Source organism: Meleagris gallopavo, chromosome 2 (assembly GCF_000146605.3).
Source record: "Meleagris gallopavo isolate NT-WF06-2002-E0010 breed Aviagen turkey brand Nicholas breeding stock chromosome 2, Turkey_5.1, whole genome shotgun sequence".
Lineage (NCBI taxonomy): Eukaryota > Metazoa > Chordata > Aves > Galliformes > Phasianidae > Meleagris > Meleagris gallopavo.
In genome coordinates, this window is record NC_015012.2 from 13,253,939 (window position 1) to 13,267,814 (window position 13,876).

Sequence of the window (13,876 nt, forward strand, 5' to 3'; positions counted from 1 at the left end):
GAGTCATGTTTTCTTGAAACGAGGAGGAAGTACATTTCTAGCCCAGTATCATACTTAATGACCTGTATTTCCCTGTATTTCCTTGCTTACCAATGCCACTTTGAATTAATGCAAATAATACAATGTGGACAACTAAGTCCTTTAAAAACAGATCATCAGGCATTTTTGTTGCTTTGAAAAGACAAATAGAATCTTAAAGCACAAAGGAAAATGAGAAAATAGTTTAATTGCTTAGCTATAGAGGATGGAGGAGTTCCATGGATAGAACATATCTCCTCAGCTTGGAGAACATCATATGTTGTGGGAAAAAGTGGCTGGATAGACAGCAGCAGAGGTATAGTTGGAGTGATGACTCTATGAGACCATATAGCAGTGCTTTGTACCTGACAGGTCAGCTTGGAGCTAGCCTAGGTGTTCTTGGTTTTGACACTATCCTTGTGCATGTAAGTGTGCAAATATTGCAGAAGCCTTCGGAATACCAATGGCATAAAATTCCAGAGAACAAAGAAAACTTCTTGTGTACAGGTTGCTATGGATGGGGCTTGTGTACCTTCATTTTTCTTTCTCCTCACTGGGTGCACAGCCTTTATTTTGCTGAATTGGCAGGAGCCAATGGCAGCAGTAGATAACACTCCTAAGCATATTTATGCCTGTGTAATATCTACTTTTTATGATTACCAAGTCCAGGCACCTCTCCTTCTCACCCATGTATAATGGCTCTACCCATAGATGCTTGCTGTATTCATTGAAATCATCTCAATTTGTTTATTTTCCTGTTTAAAAGTTCTGTTAAAAACAATGTTCTGTCTTGGTTCATTTTGGGATACATCTGTTTAACAAATTCTGTTCTTCATCTCGTTGGTTTGTTCTTTTTTTGTTTGTTTGTTTATTATCTTCCAGTTAATATGTGACTAAAATGATTCTTCACCTGCTTCTCCTTATCAGGTGTTTTGCTTTTTACCTCTTGGTCCTTGTTTCAAACATGAAAATGTGTTATCCAAAGTATATTAATCAATATTAATGTTAGAAAGAGTTCCTTTCTTGGTGATGGCAGATTAATATGTGTTTACAGTTTTAAGAAACTGGTATTCATTAGGTTTTTGGAGAGAAACGCCAGCTTTCTGATTACTTTTAGGTTATACTCTTGAATAGATTTGGTAGTTTAAGGTCCAGTTTCATGTACTTAAAACAGGCTTAAAGGAGAGTTCTCTGGGTGATTTTGGCACCTACGTGGTAAGTTTCAAGGAAATAAAATGCTCACTGCCCACCAAGAATTGTAAATGAAAGCTTTGTGTTTGCCTGGCTCTGCAATATTGATTTTATTCTTTGACGGTTCTTGCAGCTGTTGCAGTCTTCTGAATAATAGTGCTGTGGCTATATTCTGAATTCCATTTCAAATGACATTTTAAGAAGTTTATACTTTAAATAGGAAGCCTGTGCTTTTTAACTTCCATTGAGTTTGTGACTTATCGTTAGGTACCTCTGCCCTCCAAATACCTTGATTTTGCGCATCTGAACAAGTGACAGTAGGCATTTTTCTCCTCTCTTTTTTCTACCTTTCAAAGAGGATGTTAAGCCAATGTAATATTAAGTCAAAACTAAGTTAAATGTCAGTATCTGCAGATTTTTCATGAAGTGAGACTTCTAAAATGAGAACGTGCTGTTTTGGTCTTTTCAGCATTATTTATGTATTAATTTATTTTTCAGCCTTAAATAACATTCTTTCTGAATGTGGGATTTAGATGTGGAAAATGCATGTTTGTCTTTTCAAGACCTAGTTGGTGTTTATACTGTGTCGGATTATGGAACATAAAATTATTGCTTGATTATTGTGTGGCTTTAAAATATGCGGTAAACATGCAGATATGCACTTGAGGTAATAAAGTAGTAGCCTGACTTTACAGATATCAGAATGAGTTCACATGGTATCTATTTACTTGTCAACAGTCAGAAACAATATTTTTTAATATGAGCCACTTAATCCATTCTCTTCTGTGTAGTGCCACATCTTTGCCAAACAGAGAGACATTTAGACAAATATAGCTTCCATATGTGTTCTACAATTTGTTACTACTAGTTATTTTACCCATCACCATCAGTGAACAATGGTAGAAATTTTTTCATTTGGGAAAAGACACAAACATCTTGTACTGAACTTTAGTATTTTATTGTAGGCTTCTTTAATTGTTGCTTTTTGTTGAAAGTGTGGTGGGAAGTGACCTCCACCGTGTAAACTTACCAATATTTAAATAAGTTTTTTAGTTAAATGCTTTCAACATGTTTTATAGGGTTTAGTTTAGCAGCTTTTAAGAGGAACAAGAGGAAGCTGGAGTTGGCTGAAAAGGTAGAAACTGATCTCATTCAACTAAAGAAGAGAAGACAATCAAATGAAAAGGTTAGTTGGTGTTTCAAGTTTTATTGTCATCCTAACTTTACAGCTGATGATGAATAAATTTCATGTTTTATTTATCATTAGACTAATGAGGCATTCAAAGACTCTTCTCCTTGACCACCCAATATGTTCGGATGATATCATGATAACATAGTGAAATTAAAACTTTATGCCTTGCTACTTGAACACCAATCTCTCGCTTTCTGTGTTAGTGATATGGAAAATGTATTTTGCATATTTTGAAGTGTAAATATAACAAACGTAAACGCAAACAGATAACTGTTTACTGAAACATTTTCTTTAGCATAAGATATCTGTCAGTGTTTCCCACTTTTTAATGTTTTCTGAACACTGCATTATGGAGCTGGAATTGGTGAAATTTGAAATGTCAGGTAGGTAAACATGTGCATCTGTGCATCATCTAGCATTGACCTGGCCCATATTACTTGTACTGCAAGACTACTAGAACTCCCTCTGTTGCCCTCACTCTGTTACTTTGAATTTAGAGCCTTTCTTACAATTAGAAAATGTCTGTCACAGTATTTGTATTTACTGTTACATTATAGCTTACTAAATTAAATGCTTCTACTTTACCTGGGGCCTGTGTCTATTTGCATTGGCCACTTCTCTTTGCTTTGGTAACTGGACTGACTGCTGCCTTATTTAGTTGCGATTGTTGATATAAATAATGTACAAATCCTAGAATTGCTGAAAAAGTTGCATTCTCTGTAGTCCGTGCAAATGCAAACCAGTGATACATTTAACTCTTTTCTTCTCAGATTAGGTCTTTTCCCTAGCAGGATGGTACTTTTCAATTTTCAAGGAGCTAAGATCTGTGAGGAAAGTAAGGATTGAGGAGAAAATAGTCACCAGTTTTGGAAATCATCTTGTTTACAGGCCTTCATGTACCTCCTTTCAAAAGTTACTTTTCTAATGGTGTTAACATGTAACTGAGGGAGGAGGGGTCTTTGCACAGTGTTGGAGTTCATGTAATAAGGGGCAAGTCAATGCTTGAATCATACGCCAATGCATGAGCTTACCAACCTGCAATTTGAAATTTCAAGGGCTCCAGAGTCATGTGCAGAACGTGTGGGAGACCCTCAAAGGCCAATGATGGTAGTAGAGGAGGTGATCAAATAGAGCTCTACTCGTTGGTAAGTAATGCAGGAAAGTAACATGGTGGTTTTGTCCGTTTTATGGGTACATCCTGAGGGGGGCTGAGAACTAAAGCGTGTCGTGTGGACTGCTTGTCTTACTGCACAGAACGTAAGATATCTGCAGTTTTGCAGGAAGTTTAATTCTTCAAAATGAAATAAAATGAAAAATCAAATTCTGCAAGAGCAAGATTTACAGGAAAAGCAGAATAATTCTCTCTGAGCGGTTAAGAAGGAGATATTTAACAAGAGTGAGCATATGAACTGTGGTCGTAAAACTCGTACTGTCAAAATTATCTCCTGTAAAAGATTTGAGAATATTTTTTTATGAGCATTTAAGAACTTGAATAAATAAAGATGAATATTCTTGTCAAGTTTAAGTTTAAATTGTCAAATACTCATTCTTTTATTTGCTGTGCTTTTCTGGAGCTGTGAACTTTTCCATGTTTGTGGGACTTGATAGCTATTTTATTGTCTATGTCTAGTTTCAGTCTTTCACATATCTCAATCTTTACAGTTTAGCGACAGCTGTGATCTTCTATGCTGTACCCTGGTACAGCTTAGTTTCTGTTGCCAGTACTGCACAGTTGTTAAGAACTGGTCATTTTTGTGTCTCTGAGGTTTAAGAACTAATGTTACTGAGAAAGAAAATTCAGAATTGTTTTGCCTCTGGGGTGATAATTTCCTTCAGAAAGTTATGTGTGCCATATTAAAACAAGTGTTTCCTTAAAGAAGTTTTCCAGCCTCCTAAATTTCCCATCTAAAAGTAAACAAAAGCAAGCAAACTACACCACTGAAGGGACTGCAATTGCTTGTATGACATATATCTTCTTTTAAAGGAAATGTGCTTAAGAAGGTTTTCATGCAATGCTTATGCTTTTAAATGCTTGCGATGTTTTGATTAAGTATCTCTAAAAAATATTTATGTAGCTGCTGAAGGCAAATATTTTATGCAAGTGAGTGCTTGATCTGGAGATAGATGGCAGATTGAGCAAATAATTCTACAGATGCTGCAAAAAAGGCTCCAAACATTTTTTTCATTGTTGTCAGATGATATGGAAAGCTTCTGCTGAGCCTGATCCTTCTAACATACATTTCAGTTCATTACGGGAGCCCTACGTGTTTGATTTAAAATGAATTAAGATAACACAGTGACTTTTAGTCTGGCATTCTTAACTTTGATGGAAATTAACTTTGATTTCCTAATTTGATTTTCACATCTGTAGCTGTCTGTTAGTCTAGTTTTTGTTCTGGGTATAATCTAGTTTGATAAAATAGGGCGAGCAATGGACAACAAAACTTGCATCCTTTAAGTATTTCTTCTGTATGGAGAAATCATGGTCTTGTGAAGAGCTTTATCCACTCTGATCTTGAAAGCACCCAAAGGTGGGAATCTGCACCTCCAGGGAGCAGCTTGCTCTGTGCCTGCTATCTTTTTAATCCACTGAGTAGTGTTCCAATTGGGTTAATAATATCTGAACTCAGTTGTGGCTGAAAGTCATAGCACGAATGAAATGCATAAAAGGAAGTTTTCTTCATGTCTTGTCTGAGACAAGTGAGTGTTTTGGAAAGACTTCTGGCAGCACCACCAGTACTGCATGCATGGTAACAAATCTGTTTTGTACACATTAATTTGCACACTCCTATGAAGCATAATATGACTTTAGTGTGTGATTTTAACTAATTGTTTCTATTTGTGTGTCCTGCAGGAGAATGACTCAGGAACATTGGATACAGTCGGTGCAGTAGTTGTTGACCAAGAAGGAAATGTTGCTGCTGCTGTCTCCAGTGGAGGCTTAGCACTAAAGCATCCTGGAAGAGTTGGTCAGGTGATTACATGTTTTCAGTTGGGAATGGCTGTTTAGTCTCACAGTTGTGTTTTATAACATTTGTGTTATAGTGATGATATAGTGCTGATATAGTTTATAGGAGTATAGCTAAGTAGCTTTTCTTTATTTACTTACCTTTTGCCAGAACTGTTAATATTTAATTTCTCACCCTTAGACATCTCTTTGATACTAGAGAATGCTTAAAGCATTTATGAATAGGACTACCAGCATTATTTAAAGAGGTTCTCCAGCAATTTTATTTTTAAATAATCTTATGAATTGGTAGAAGTGATAAAGGTATTAAAAGAACATATGAGATGTAGGCATTCTTTGCTGTTATTAAGCAAGAGAATTTTTGAGTGCTTTAGAAATGTCATTCTCTGTTAGCTGTACAGATGTATTTTTGGTCCACTCTCACCACTGTCATAAGAGCAGTTCTCATTCAAAATGTATTAAACATTTCATTTTGGAAAAAAAGGGGCTTCATATGAATAGGGCACACTTGGTACTATTTTGTTTTGATATCTGTACCTCATTTTCTGAAAGGCTAAGATTAAATGACAACAGTATATCACTAAGTTAGCACTCAGTTACAGTGGATTTGAATTTTTACTTTTATAATTTGTATTAATACTTAGGTTTTTCTTGGGCTTTTTTTTTTTTTTTTAAACCAAAAAGCTTGAATACTTAAATTTATGAAAGATGTTCTTTTCTTAGGCAGCTCTTTATGGTTGTGGCTGCTGGGCTGAAAATACAGGAGCTCATACACCTTACTCCACTGCTGTGAGTACTTCAGGTATTTGCTACTTTTATAAATATTTCAAAATGTTGCTCAAATATTTATTTGCAGTTTCTTTACAAAAATCGAATAAAATATTTATTTGAATAGTGAATTAAAATATTGACATTGATTCCATAATACATTCTATGTTTGTTTCTTTTAGTTTATATATAAATGTGTGTATGTGTGTGTCAGTATTACCTTGAAATTCATGAATTCATTTCCACTGGTTTCTTACATTGGTCATTGTACTTACAATCAACAAGCAGCAGAACTGTCCTCTTTATAAGACCTCATCTTGTATTGAAAGCATGTGCTTTACCTGTTATACATACAGGGATCCAGCAAAGAATTGTTAAAAGCCTAATATTGTTTTAAAGAGAATGCTTCTCTAACTGGAAGTCTTTGGTAGAGGACTAAGATAATTTGGGAGTCCTTAACATAAGAGGGTCCCTTGAATACGAAAATAGTGCAGATGGCAATTTTTTCCATCAAAATAGTTAAGTATTATTTAAAGTGATTTTGTCCTTTGTCTCTTCATCTCTCAAATGGAAGATAAGAGTATAATAAAAATAATAAAAGAGTAATTAAAAAAGTTGATAAGTAGGGTGATAACTGATTGTGGAGTGTAAGACTGAAGAATGTAAGCTAAGATGTTTCTGACTTGTCAGGATAAGATAATGAAAAAATAACTGTGGTGTGTTAAAAAAAAATAGGTGAATATTTAGAACACAAAAGTTTTAAGATGAAATTATACAGGATTTGTAAAGTAAAAGCTGTTGAAGAAAGTTAATTTCATTTCAGTATTGTTCCTGCTTGTATGAACATAATGAAAACAGGAAAACTAACTTGCACTTTTTTTCTAAGTACTTATGTCAGGATGCAAATTTTATGATTTAGACTTGCTTACTGGTCAGTTATCTGCATTCATTATAGGGAGGGATGGAACAGAAAATCGGTAGAGTTCAGTACTCAGTTCTCAGGATTACTGCTGAGTGAGAAGCTTGTTACAGAATTAGTGGTGGAAGCAAAGTATCAGCGTGTGCAACTAAAGTTTGAGAAAGGCTAAAGAGCATCAGAAATCTCCTGTGTTGCTTTTGCAGTCATAAAGCTTTTTAATTTCCCCTGGTTTAAAGTCTGTCTCACACTGTTGAAAGCTTATGTCGATGTTCCCCTTTAGATTTAGTATTAATAAAAAGCAGGCATCCTTTTCAGTACAGCAAAGGAAACTCATGCTAACGGTACAAGTGTTGAAAAATATGTATCCTCTAGAAATATATTTAAATATTGTAGAGTCAGGGACCAGAATAGGTGTCAAGCATCAGCTGAGTATTGGAGATTGTTTGTGGAAAAGCTGAGGACACTTTTATTTAATTTTTTAAAACTGATCTTTACATGTCTACTGGATTTTAAGTCTATGCAAGTACAAACATCTCAGTGTACTTAAAGGAGATAGCTGGGTTTAATGATAGCCTTAAATAGAAATCTCCTTTTTTGCTGGTACCAATTTTGTAGAGTGGTAAATAATGCTGCAGTATTTATAATTATCACGTACACACATAAATATCTAAATATATTTCAGATCTTCCAGCTTCTAGGACATTACATTAATACTAATCCCAGTTAATTGAAATAGACTGCTGGCAGTCCATGAAGTGTGGCCATCTTTTTACTCAGTGATTTGAAATTCAGACTAGTGGTGTTTAATTAAACTGTTGTTTCTGGGTTTCTGGCTTTCCTTTAAGGTTTGTGTGTGTGAGAGAGAGCAAGAGAAGGAGTGGGATATAGAAATGTTTACAGGAAGTGAGAACTCTTCTGTAATCATTACCATTCTTTTTTCCATTTTCAGAAGCTCATAATGTTTTATTTTGTAATTTATGTTACTGCTGTTATAAAGTATATTGATGCCTAAGCATCTGACAGTATGAACCATGAAGCTAATTAAGGGGTGGAGAAATAGAAAAATTAAACTATAGGAAAGATTGAAAGAGTGAAATGTACAACTTGGTTGGACCACAACAGGAAGTGGGAATGGAGGCATAAATGTTTGCAAATATTCAAAAGGTGAAATTGCCAAGGCTAAGTAAGAAAATACATTAACATGCTTCATTTTTGCATGAAAGTTTTAGAAAAGAAAAGGTGCTGCCTAAACTCAACAAGATTTTGAAGGCTCTAAATTGCCAGTGCTTCCTAAGAGAGGATAAATGCTGTCACTTCATATACCTAAAACAGACTAGATTGTATTTGTAGTAGTGATCACAGTTGATAGAACTGTCCAGTATCTACCTCTGCCGCAGCAGTATGTTTTGTTCATTGCAGATCTTGAGATTTCCTTTTGAACATTGTAAAGGACAAGTTTAGAAGTGAAATTTTGAGACAACATGGGTCAAGACAACTTGTTTTATTTTATTATGGTGCTTTATTTGAAAATGCAGTGGCATCATGCATGGGACTGCACATATTTAATTCTATGGGGTTTACTTACCGAGTTTGGTATACCTTTTCACATACAGACATGCTTCTTCTCATTATTCAAGTCCATAACATTGTTAAATAAAGAAAAAAACAAAACCTTATTTGCAAATAATTTTCCCTTCCAAAGCTTTACAGTGTATGTTAACACCAAGTGTGAAAGTAGATGATTCGCTTAGAACTGATATTATTTCCAAGAAGTTAGTTAATCTCTATGTCACATATGAGCAAGAATTCTGATAAGTGCAAGTCACTACTGGAAGCTAAAAATGAAATTATTGTAGAATGTGTTCTGCCACGTACTGTTCTCTTTAAAGCAGTTCAGAGGTAGGCAATTTTATCTATTTTCCCATTGTGTGGGTGAAATCATAGACTTTTAGAAGTTCTGGGTAGATTAATACATAGTTATAGAGAAAATGATGTTTTGCTTTGAGACTGGTTTTGGTCACTATGTAATCATTTAGGATGCAATTTATTGACTTATTTTTATTAGTTATTAAACTGGATTCAAATGCCTGATTTAAGGAAGGCAGGTTCATATTGGATTCCGAGTGCTGTGCTCTTTAATAAATAAATCTTTAGACTAGCTTTTTTTTTTTAAATGTATGTCAGCACTAGTTCTGATGTAGTGCACATACAGAAGTTTTCTCAAGGTGGTGAGTGGGCTGGGTAGCAGGCTACTATGTGGAACGTCACTCTTCTTTTTTTCAAGAGAATACTAAGATTGGCTGTTGAGTCATCAGCTAGGTCAGTGGTGCATCTAAACTGGTAAGAGAAGAAACGTTTCAAGGCTCTGAGCTTTTAATAAATGATGTTCCTGCCAGAAGTCTGCTGCCACACGAAGCCATGCCCTTGCCACTGCTTACATAAATCTGTTTCCTCATTTATCTGCTCTGTCTCCTCTTGGGCTGATTTTGTTGTTATCCTAAGCACAGATTATATGAACTATTTTATTTCAGTCCTATCCACCTGCATTTCTATCTCTTCTATCTCTGGATATTGTTTCTAAATTTACAGTATGTCATAACTTTGCACATCTTTTCCTTTTAACTTGTCTTTAAAATTTGTAAATTTGGCAGAAGTTTCTGCTAGCATTTTCTACAGGGACATTTTTCTTCTGTATGAAAAATAAATTAGATTTTTGTTATTGTATTTGATATATTGAGTAGTGTAGATATAGGCTTTTACTATTTCCTGTTAGATGCTTAGCAAAATTCATGAAATCATATTTAAAAGAAATCTTGAATGAAGGTTTAAATTCTGCTTTGTTTTGAAGTTTTGTCAATAGGATACTCTAAATTATCAAGTGCTAATATATTCTAAGCCCAATGTTTCAAACCTTCTGTAAAGATTCTTTGTGAAATTGCACATTGCACATCTGTGGTGTTTTAGAGTTTTTAACAAGCTACAGAGAAAAATTTAAGAGAGTTTGTTGAATCAGTCTGTGTATACAGAAAAAGGGTTTTTTTTTTTGGCGTTAGTTTTCTGCAAGGAATTTTTAAGGGCCAGCATTTATTTTAAGCCTAACTATTTTGGGCTCATGCTTATGAAAGTGCTCATGTCTTTGGGTTTTAGAGGCTGCAATAAGAAGAAGATTGAACAGGTTGGGGAAAGCCTCTGGTGTGGGGAAAAGAAGTCTGGGATAGTAATTCAAAATGTACAGAATAGAAACTCTTGGAAGTTGAAATCCACTCAGAATTGGCAGAAGCACAGGAATGGACACACTGGGCCAAACTGGAGCTCCAGATGGCTTGCTGTGCTGTTTCAAGTAGAGGATGATTGCAGGTCTGCTGGGAAAAGTACTGGAATGGAACCGACACCTCCACTGTGTTATCCAGCCTTCTAGTGATTTGTGACACTGGGACTTTATGAGCTGAGATGTCCTTCATTTTAATAGGTCAAAACAACTTTCTAAAGATGTCTTATTTTTATTTCTGTTTAGAAGCTCAGTTATTTAATCTTTGTTGGGAATGTGTTTTTTTTCTTTTTTCTTTTTTTACTGTGATGACTGACCTCTGTAGAAGCTTTCTTGGAAAAAGTGTTAGTACGAATGCCACAGTTAATAATTCAGTTGTTTTTGTACTTGAAGCTTTATGAATTTTGATGTAAAATCCTTCTCTTGAAGCTTCAGTTTGAGGCATATCTTTCACTGCCTTCCTCATAAAAGGAGAAAAAAGGGTTTCCATAAACGTACTTCATTAAATGTACTTCTAAATTCATGTACCTTTTTTTAATGGTCATGCATTATTTGAAGATATGCTTTTACATCTTGATCGTCTGTTGGCCCTCTGGATGCTGGCAGACTTCCTTCTTTTGACATGTTCAGAAAGGATTTAGCATTAGTTGTTATGCCTTTAGCAAGTTTTTTTCTCAAATATTTTGGCCATTTTTCTCATGATTTTTTTTATTGAATATGCCAAAGTTGGTGGTTCTGAACTTGTCTGGGCATGACTTCAACTTTTTGAACAGTATTTTCTTACCTCTAACAGTCTCTTGGCCTTTTTGTTTAGCCACACTGTCTTTTGACTGTATTTTTTTTGGCTTTTCAAAAGATACTTCATGGTTTATAATGTGCAGGATATTGTAAAACTCATATTTTATGGATATAGTTTAACAGGGGGTGGAACAATGAAATCAAAAGATGAAGACAGAAATGGAGAGACATTGGGATTCAGGAATGATTTTGAGTGGAAAGGGCACCGAATTCAAGGTCTGTTTTGTAACTGTTAGTCTGAAAGTCAGTTCCTGTGTAAGCAAGTAAAAATCTTTCTGATTTTGCATAGTTTTTGGTAGACATTTTAAAACACAAACTTTGAATTATATATTTTTTTCCTGTAAGAAATGTGGTAGAGAGACTTCTGGCAACTTAAGGATAAACACTACAGGAATGCTGTAAGTATATAAAAACTAGTATTAAAAATCACGAAATGCAGAGAAAGTTGTTACAGACACAGGTAAGATACCTGTACATCCTTAACTAACAATGTAATTAATGCAAGAATGATGGTAGAGATTGAGTGAAGGCTTGTTGAATGAGAAAGATGTTACCACTGGCTTTTGTTTAGCATAAACATAAGTAAGGGGAAAAATGGTTAATGGATTAACATACTAGAAAACAAATCTTTTGATTTAAAAGTTCATACTTGTTTGTGTGCATGCATGCACATACATACTCATGTTCATTTGTTCACTCATACACACTATACAGCCTTCCCTTTCATGCACACATGCAAAAAAACAACAAAAAAAAAACCAAAAAACAACCAACTCAACAAAAGCATGCTCTAAGGGCCACTTGGATCTCTTTAGTAAATGTCTTTTGTTGCTATATGAATGTAAACACAGGAAGATGGGTATTATTTGGCAGGAAAATATTTGTGAACAGAACCTAACCACAGGAGAAACAATAGTCTGTCTTTTGGCTGTACTTTAAGAAAGCATTTCCTATGTCTTTGATTTGTATTATGTTCATGAAAAAATGTGTATATTTTTGCATTCGAAATAATATCAAGTGTGACATTGAATCTCCTCCCCAGCTGGGACATCCATGGTGATTGTGAATATTGCTCTACTAACTGTGCCAAAAAGAGGCAGGTTATGTTTTTCCTGGGAGATAAGTTGAAAAGTAATAATTCTTTTTTTGAATATACAGAGCCTTAGATAGAAAATCTACAGTAACAGCTAATGGGGCTTTGAAAACAAAACTGTAAGTGGAATTCTTGAGTGGAAATGAACAGACTGAGAATTACGTGTTGCATTCCTTTTTAACATCTTACTAGCAGCAGGACCCTTTCTTCATGCATAACTTCTGTGCTTTGTGTAGATATGCATAGCAATCTGAAACTAGCAAGCCTTTTAATAGTGCATTCCTGAAGGTAGGCAGGTCTCACATTATTTAGGAAATACAAAAATTATGTGGCAGAAAGATGAAAAGTTTCTGACTTTCAGTAGAATTCAGATGATGGCAATGTTTTAGGAATATTTATGCAGACAATATGTGTTTTGTGTAAATAAATAGACTGACTTACCAATTTTTTGTGCTAGTGAATTCACAAAGATCCTAAAGAACTGACTATTAAGCTGTGAAGTCAAAATCCTCTTTTCTCATAAATACATTAGAATACTTCCAGAGATGTTTTGGATGGACTTGGACTTTTCTTTTGATGCATCATTCGGTGAAGTGAAAAACAGCACATTTTATCTTGTAAAAAATCATAGGATTGCTTATGTTGGAAGGAACCATTTGAAATTATCTCCACAGATGGAGATTGCACAACTTCTCTGTAGTGACTGCTCTATTATAATAAAGGGTTCTCTTGTGTTCAGGTTGAATTTTGTGTCTCGTAATTTTGCCCATTGCCTCTTGTTCTGCCAGTGGGTTCCCCTGAGAAGAGTCTGACTCACTAATCTTCATTTGCTCCCATCAGATATTTGTACACATTGATAAAATGAGAGTTGAGGAGAGTTGTTTCACAATGAGTTGAGTTTCACACATTGTTGTGTTCCTTTGCCAGCACTAACAACCATGTGGCTATATAATGAATTCACAAACTAATCCTCCTTCCTAAAGCTTGAAGTATAGCTTTATTTTCTGTCAGACCGTAAAATTACTCTTGGATAATTTGAATTTACTTGACATAAAAGTCCATCAAATGTGGCTTTTCAAACTTCATGCATATAAGTTAGTGCTGCTCACTTTCCCTCCTTTTTAAAATTATAATCAATATGGAAAGAAACATATTCACACTTCCTCTTCCTGCATATTCCTTCTAAGACTTTTACTACTGTTCAGTTCTGTTCTTCTTTCCAGTCCATTGTGTACTTCGTGAATGATATTGTTGACAAAGCAGAGTAGGGATTGTGGAGTATGAAATGCCACCTGTGAAGAGATGGGTTGCGTTTGTTAAATTGGTGCTCAAGCTATGCCACAGCCAACGTTTCCCTCCCTTCTTCTGGAAGGCACCAAACCATTGACTTCAACCTACTTGAAAACTCATTTCAGCAGGAATCACATTATCTGCTGATGTGAAGAGGAAATGTTTCTCAAGGAAGCTTTAATCTAAGTAGATTGACACAAATGTAGAGCTATGCATTGATGGCAGTGGTGACTGCTGTGGTTGAGTTTGTCAGCTTGACCTGGTCCTTTCTGAGCCCACAGGTCCAGAGTAATTTCACAAGCAAATCTTGTATCCTGTGTGGATTGTTTAAGCTACGTTACAATACAGCTCATCTCTTTGCAAAAGTATGT

General features: G+C 35.1%; 1 protein-coding gene across 6 annotated transcripts in view; it reads left to right on the plus strand.

The window, feature by feature from the left end:
• TASP1 (taspase 1) overlaps positions 1–13,876 on the plus strand; it is a 57,364-nt gene that overhangs the window by 24,887 nt on the left and 18,601 nt on the right. For 5 of the 6 annotated variants that reach the window (XM_019612617.1, XM_019612619.1, XM_019612618.1 and 2 more), the window contains 4 exons: positions 2,289–2,395; positions 3,457–3,546; positions 5,256–5,375; positions 6,093–6,171. In XM_019612617.1, the coding sequence (XP_019468162.1) occupies positions 2,289–2,395; positions 3,457–3,546; positions 5,256–5,375; positions 6,093–6,171 (396 nt within the window). The remainder of the gene's footprint in view (positions 1–2,288; positions 2,396–3,456; positions 3,547–5,255; positions 5,376–6,092; positions 6,172–13,876) is intronic. The other variant, XM_019612621.1, reaches the window with a different exon arrangement.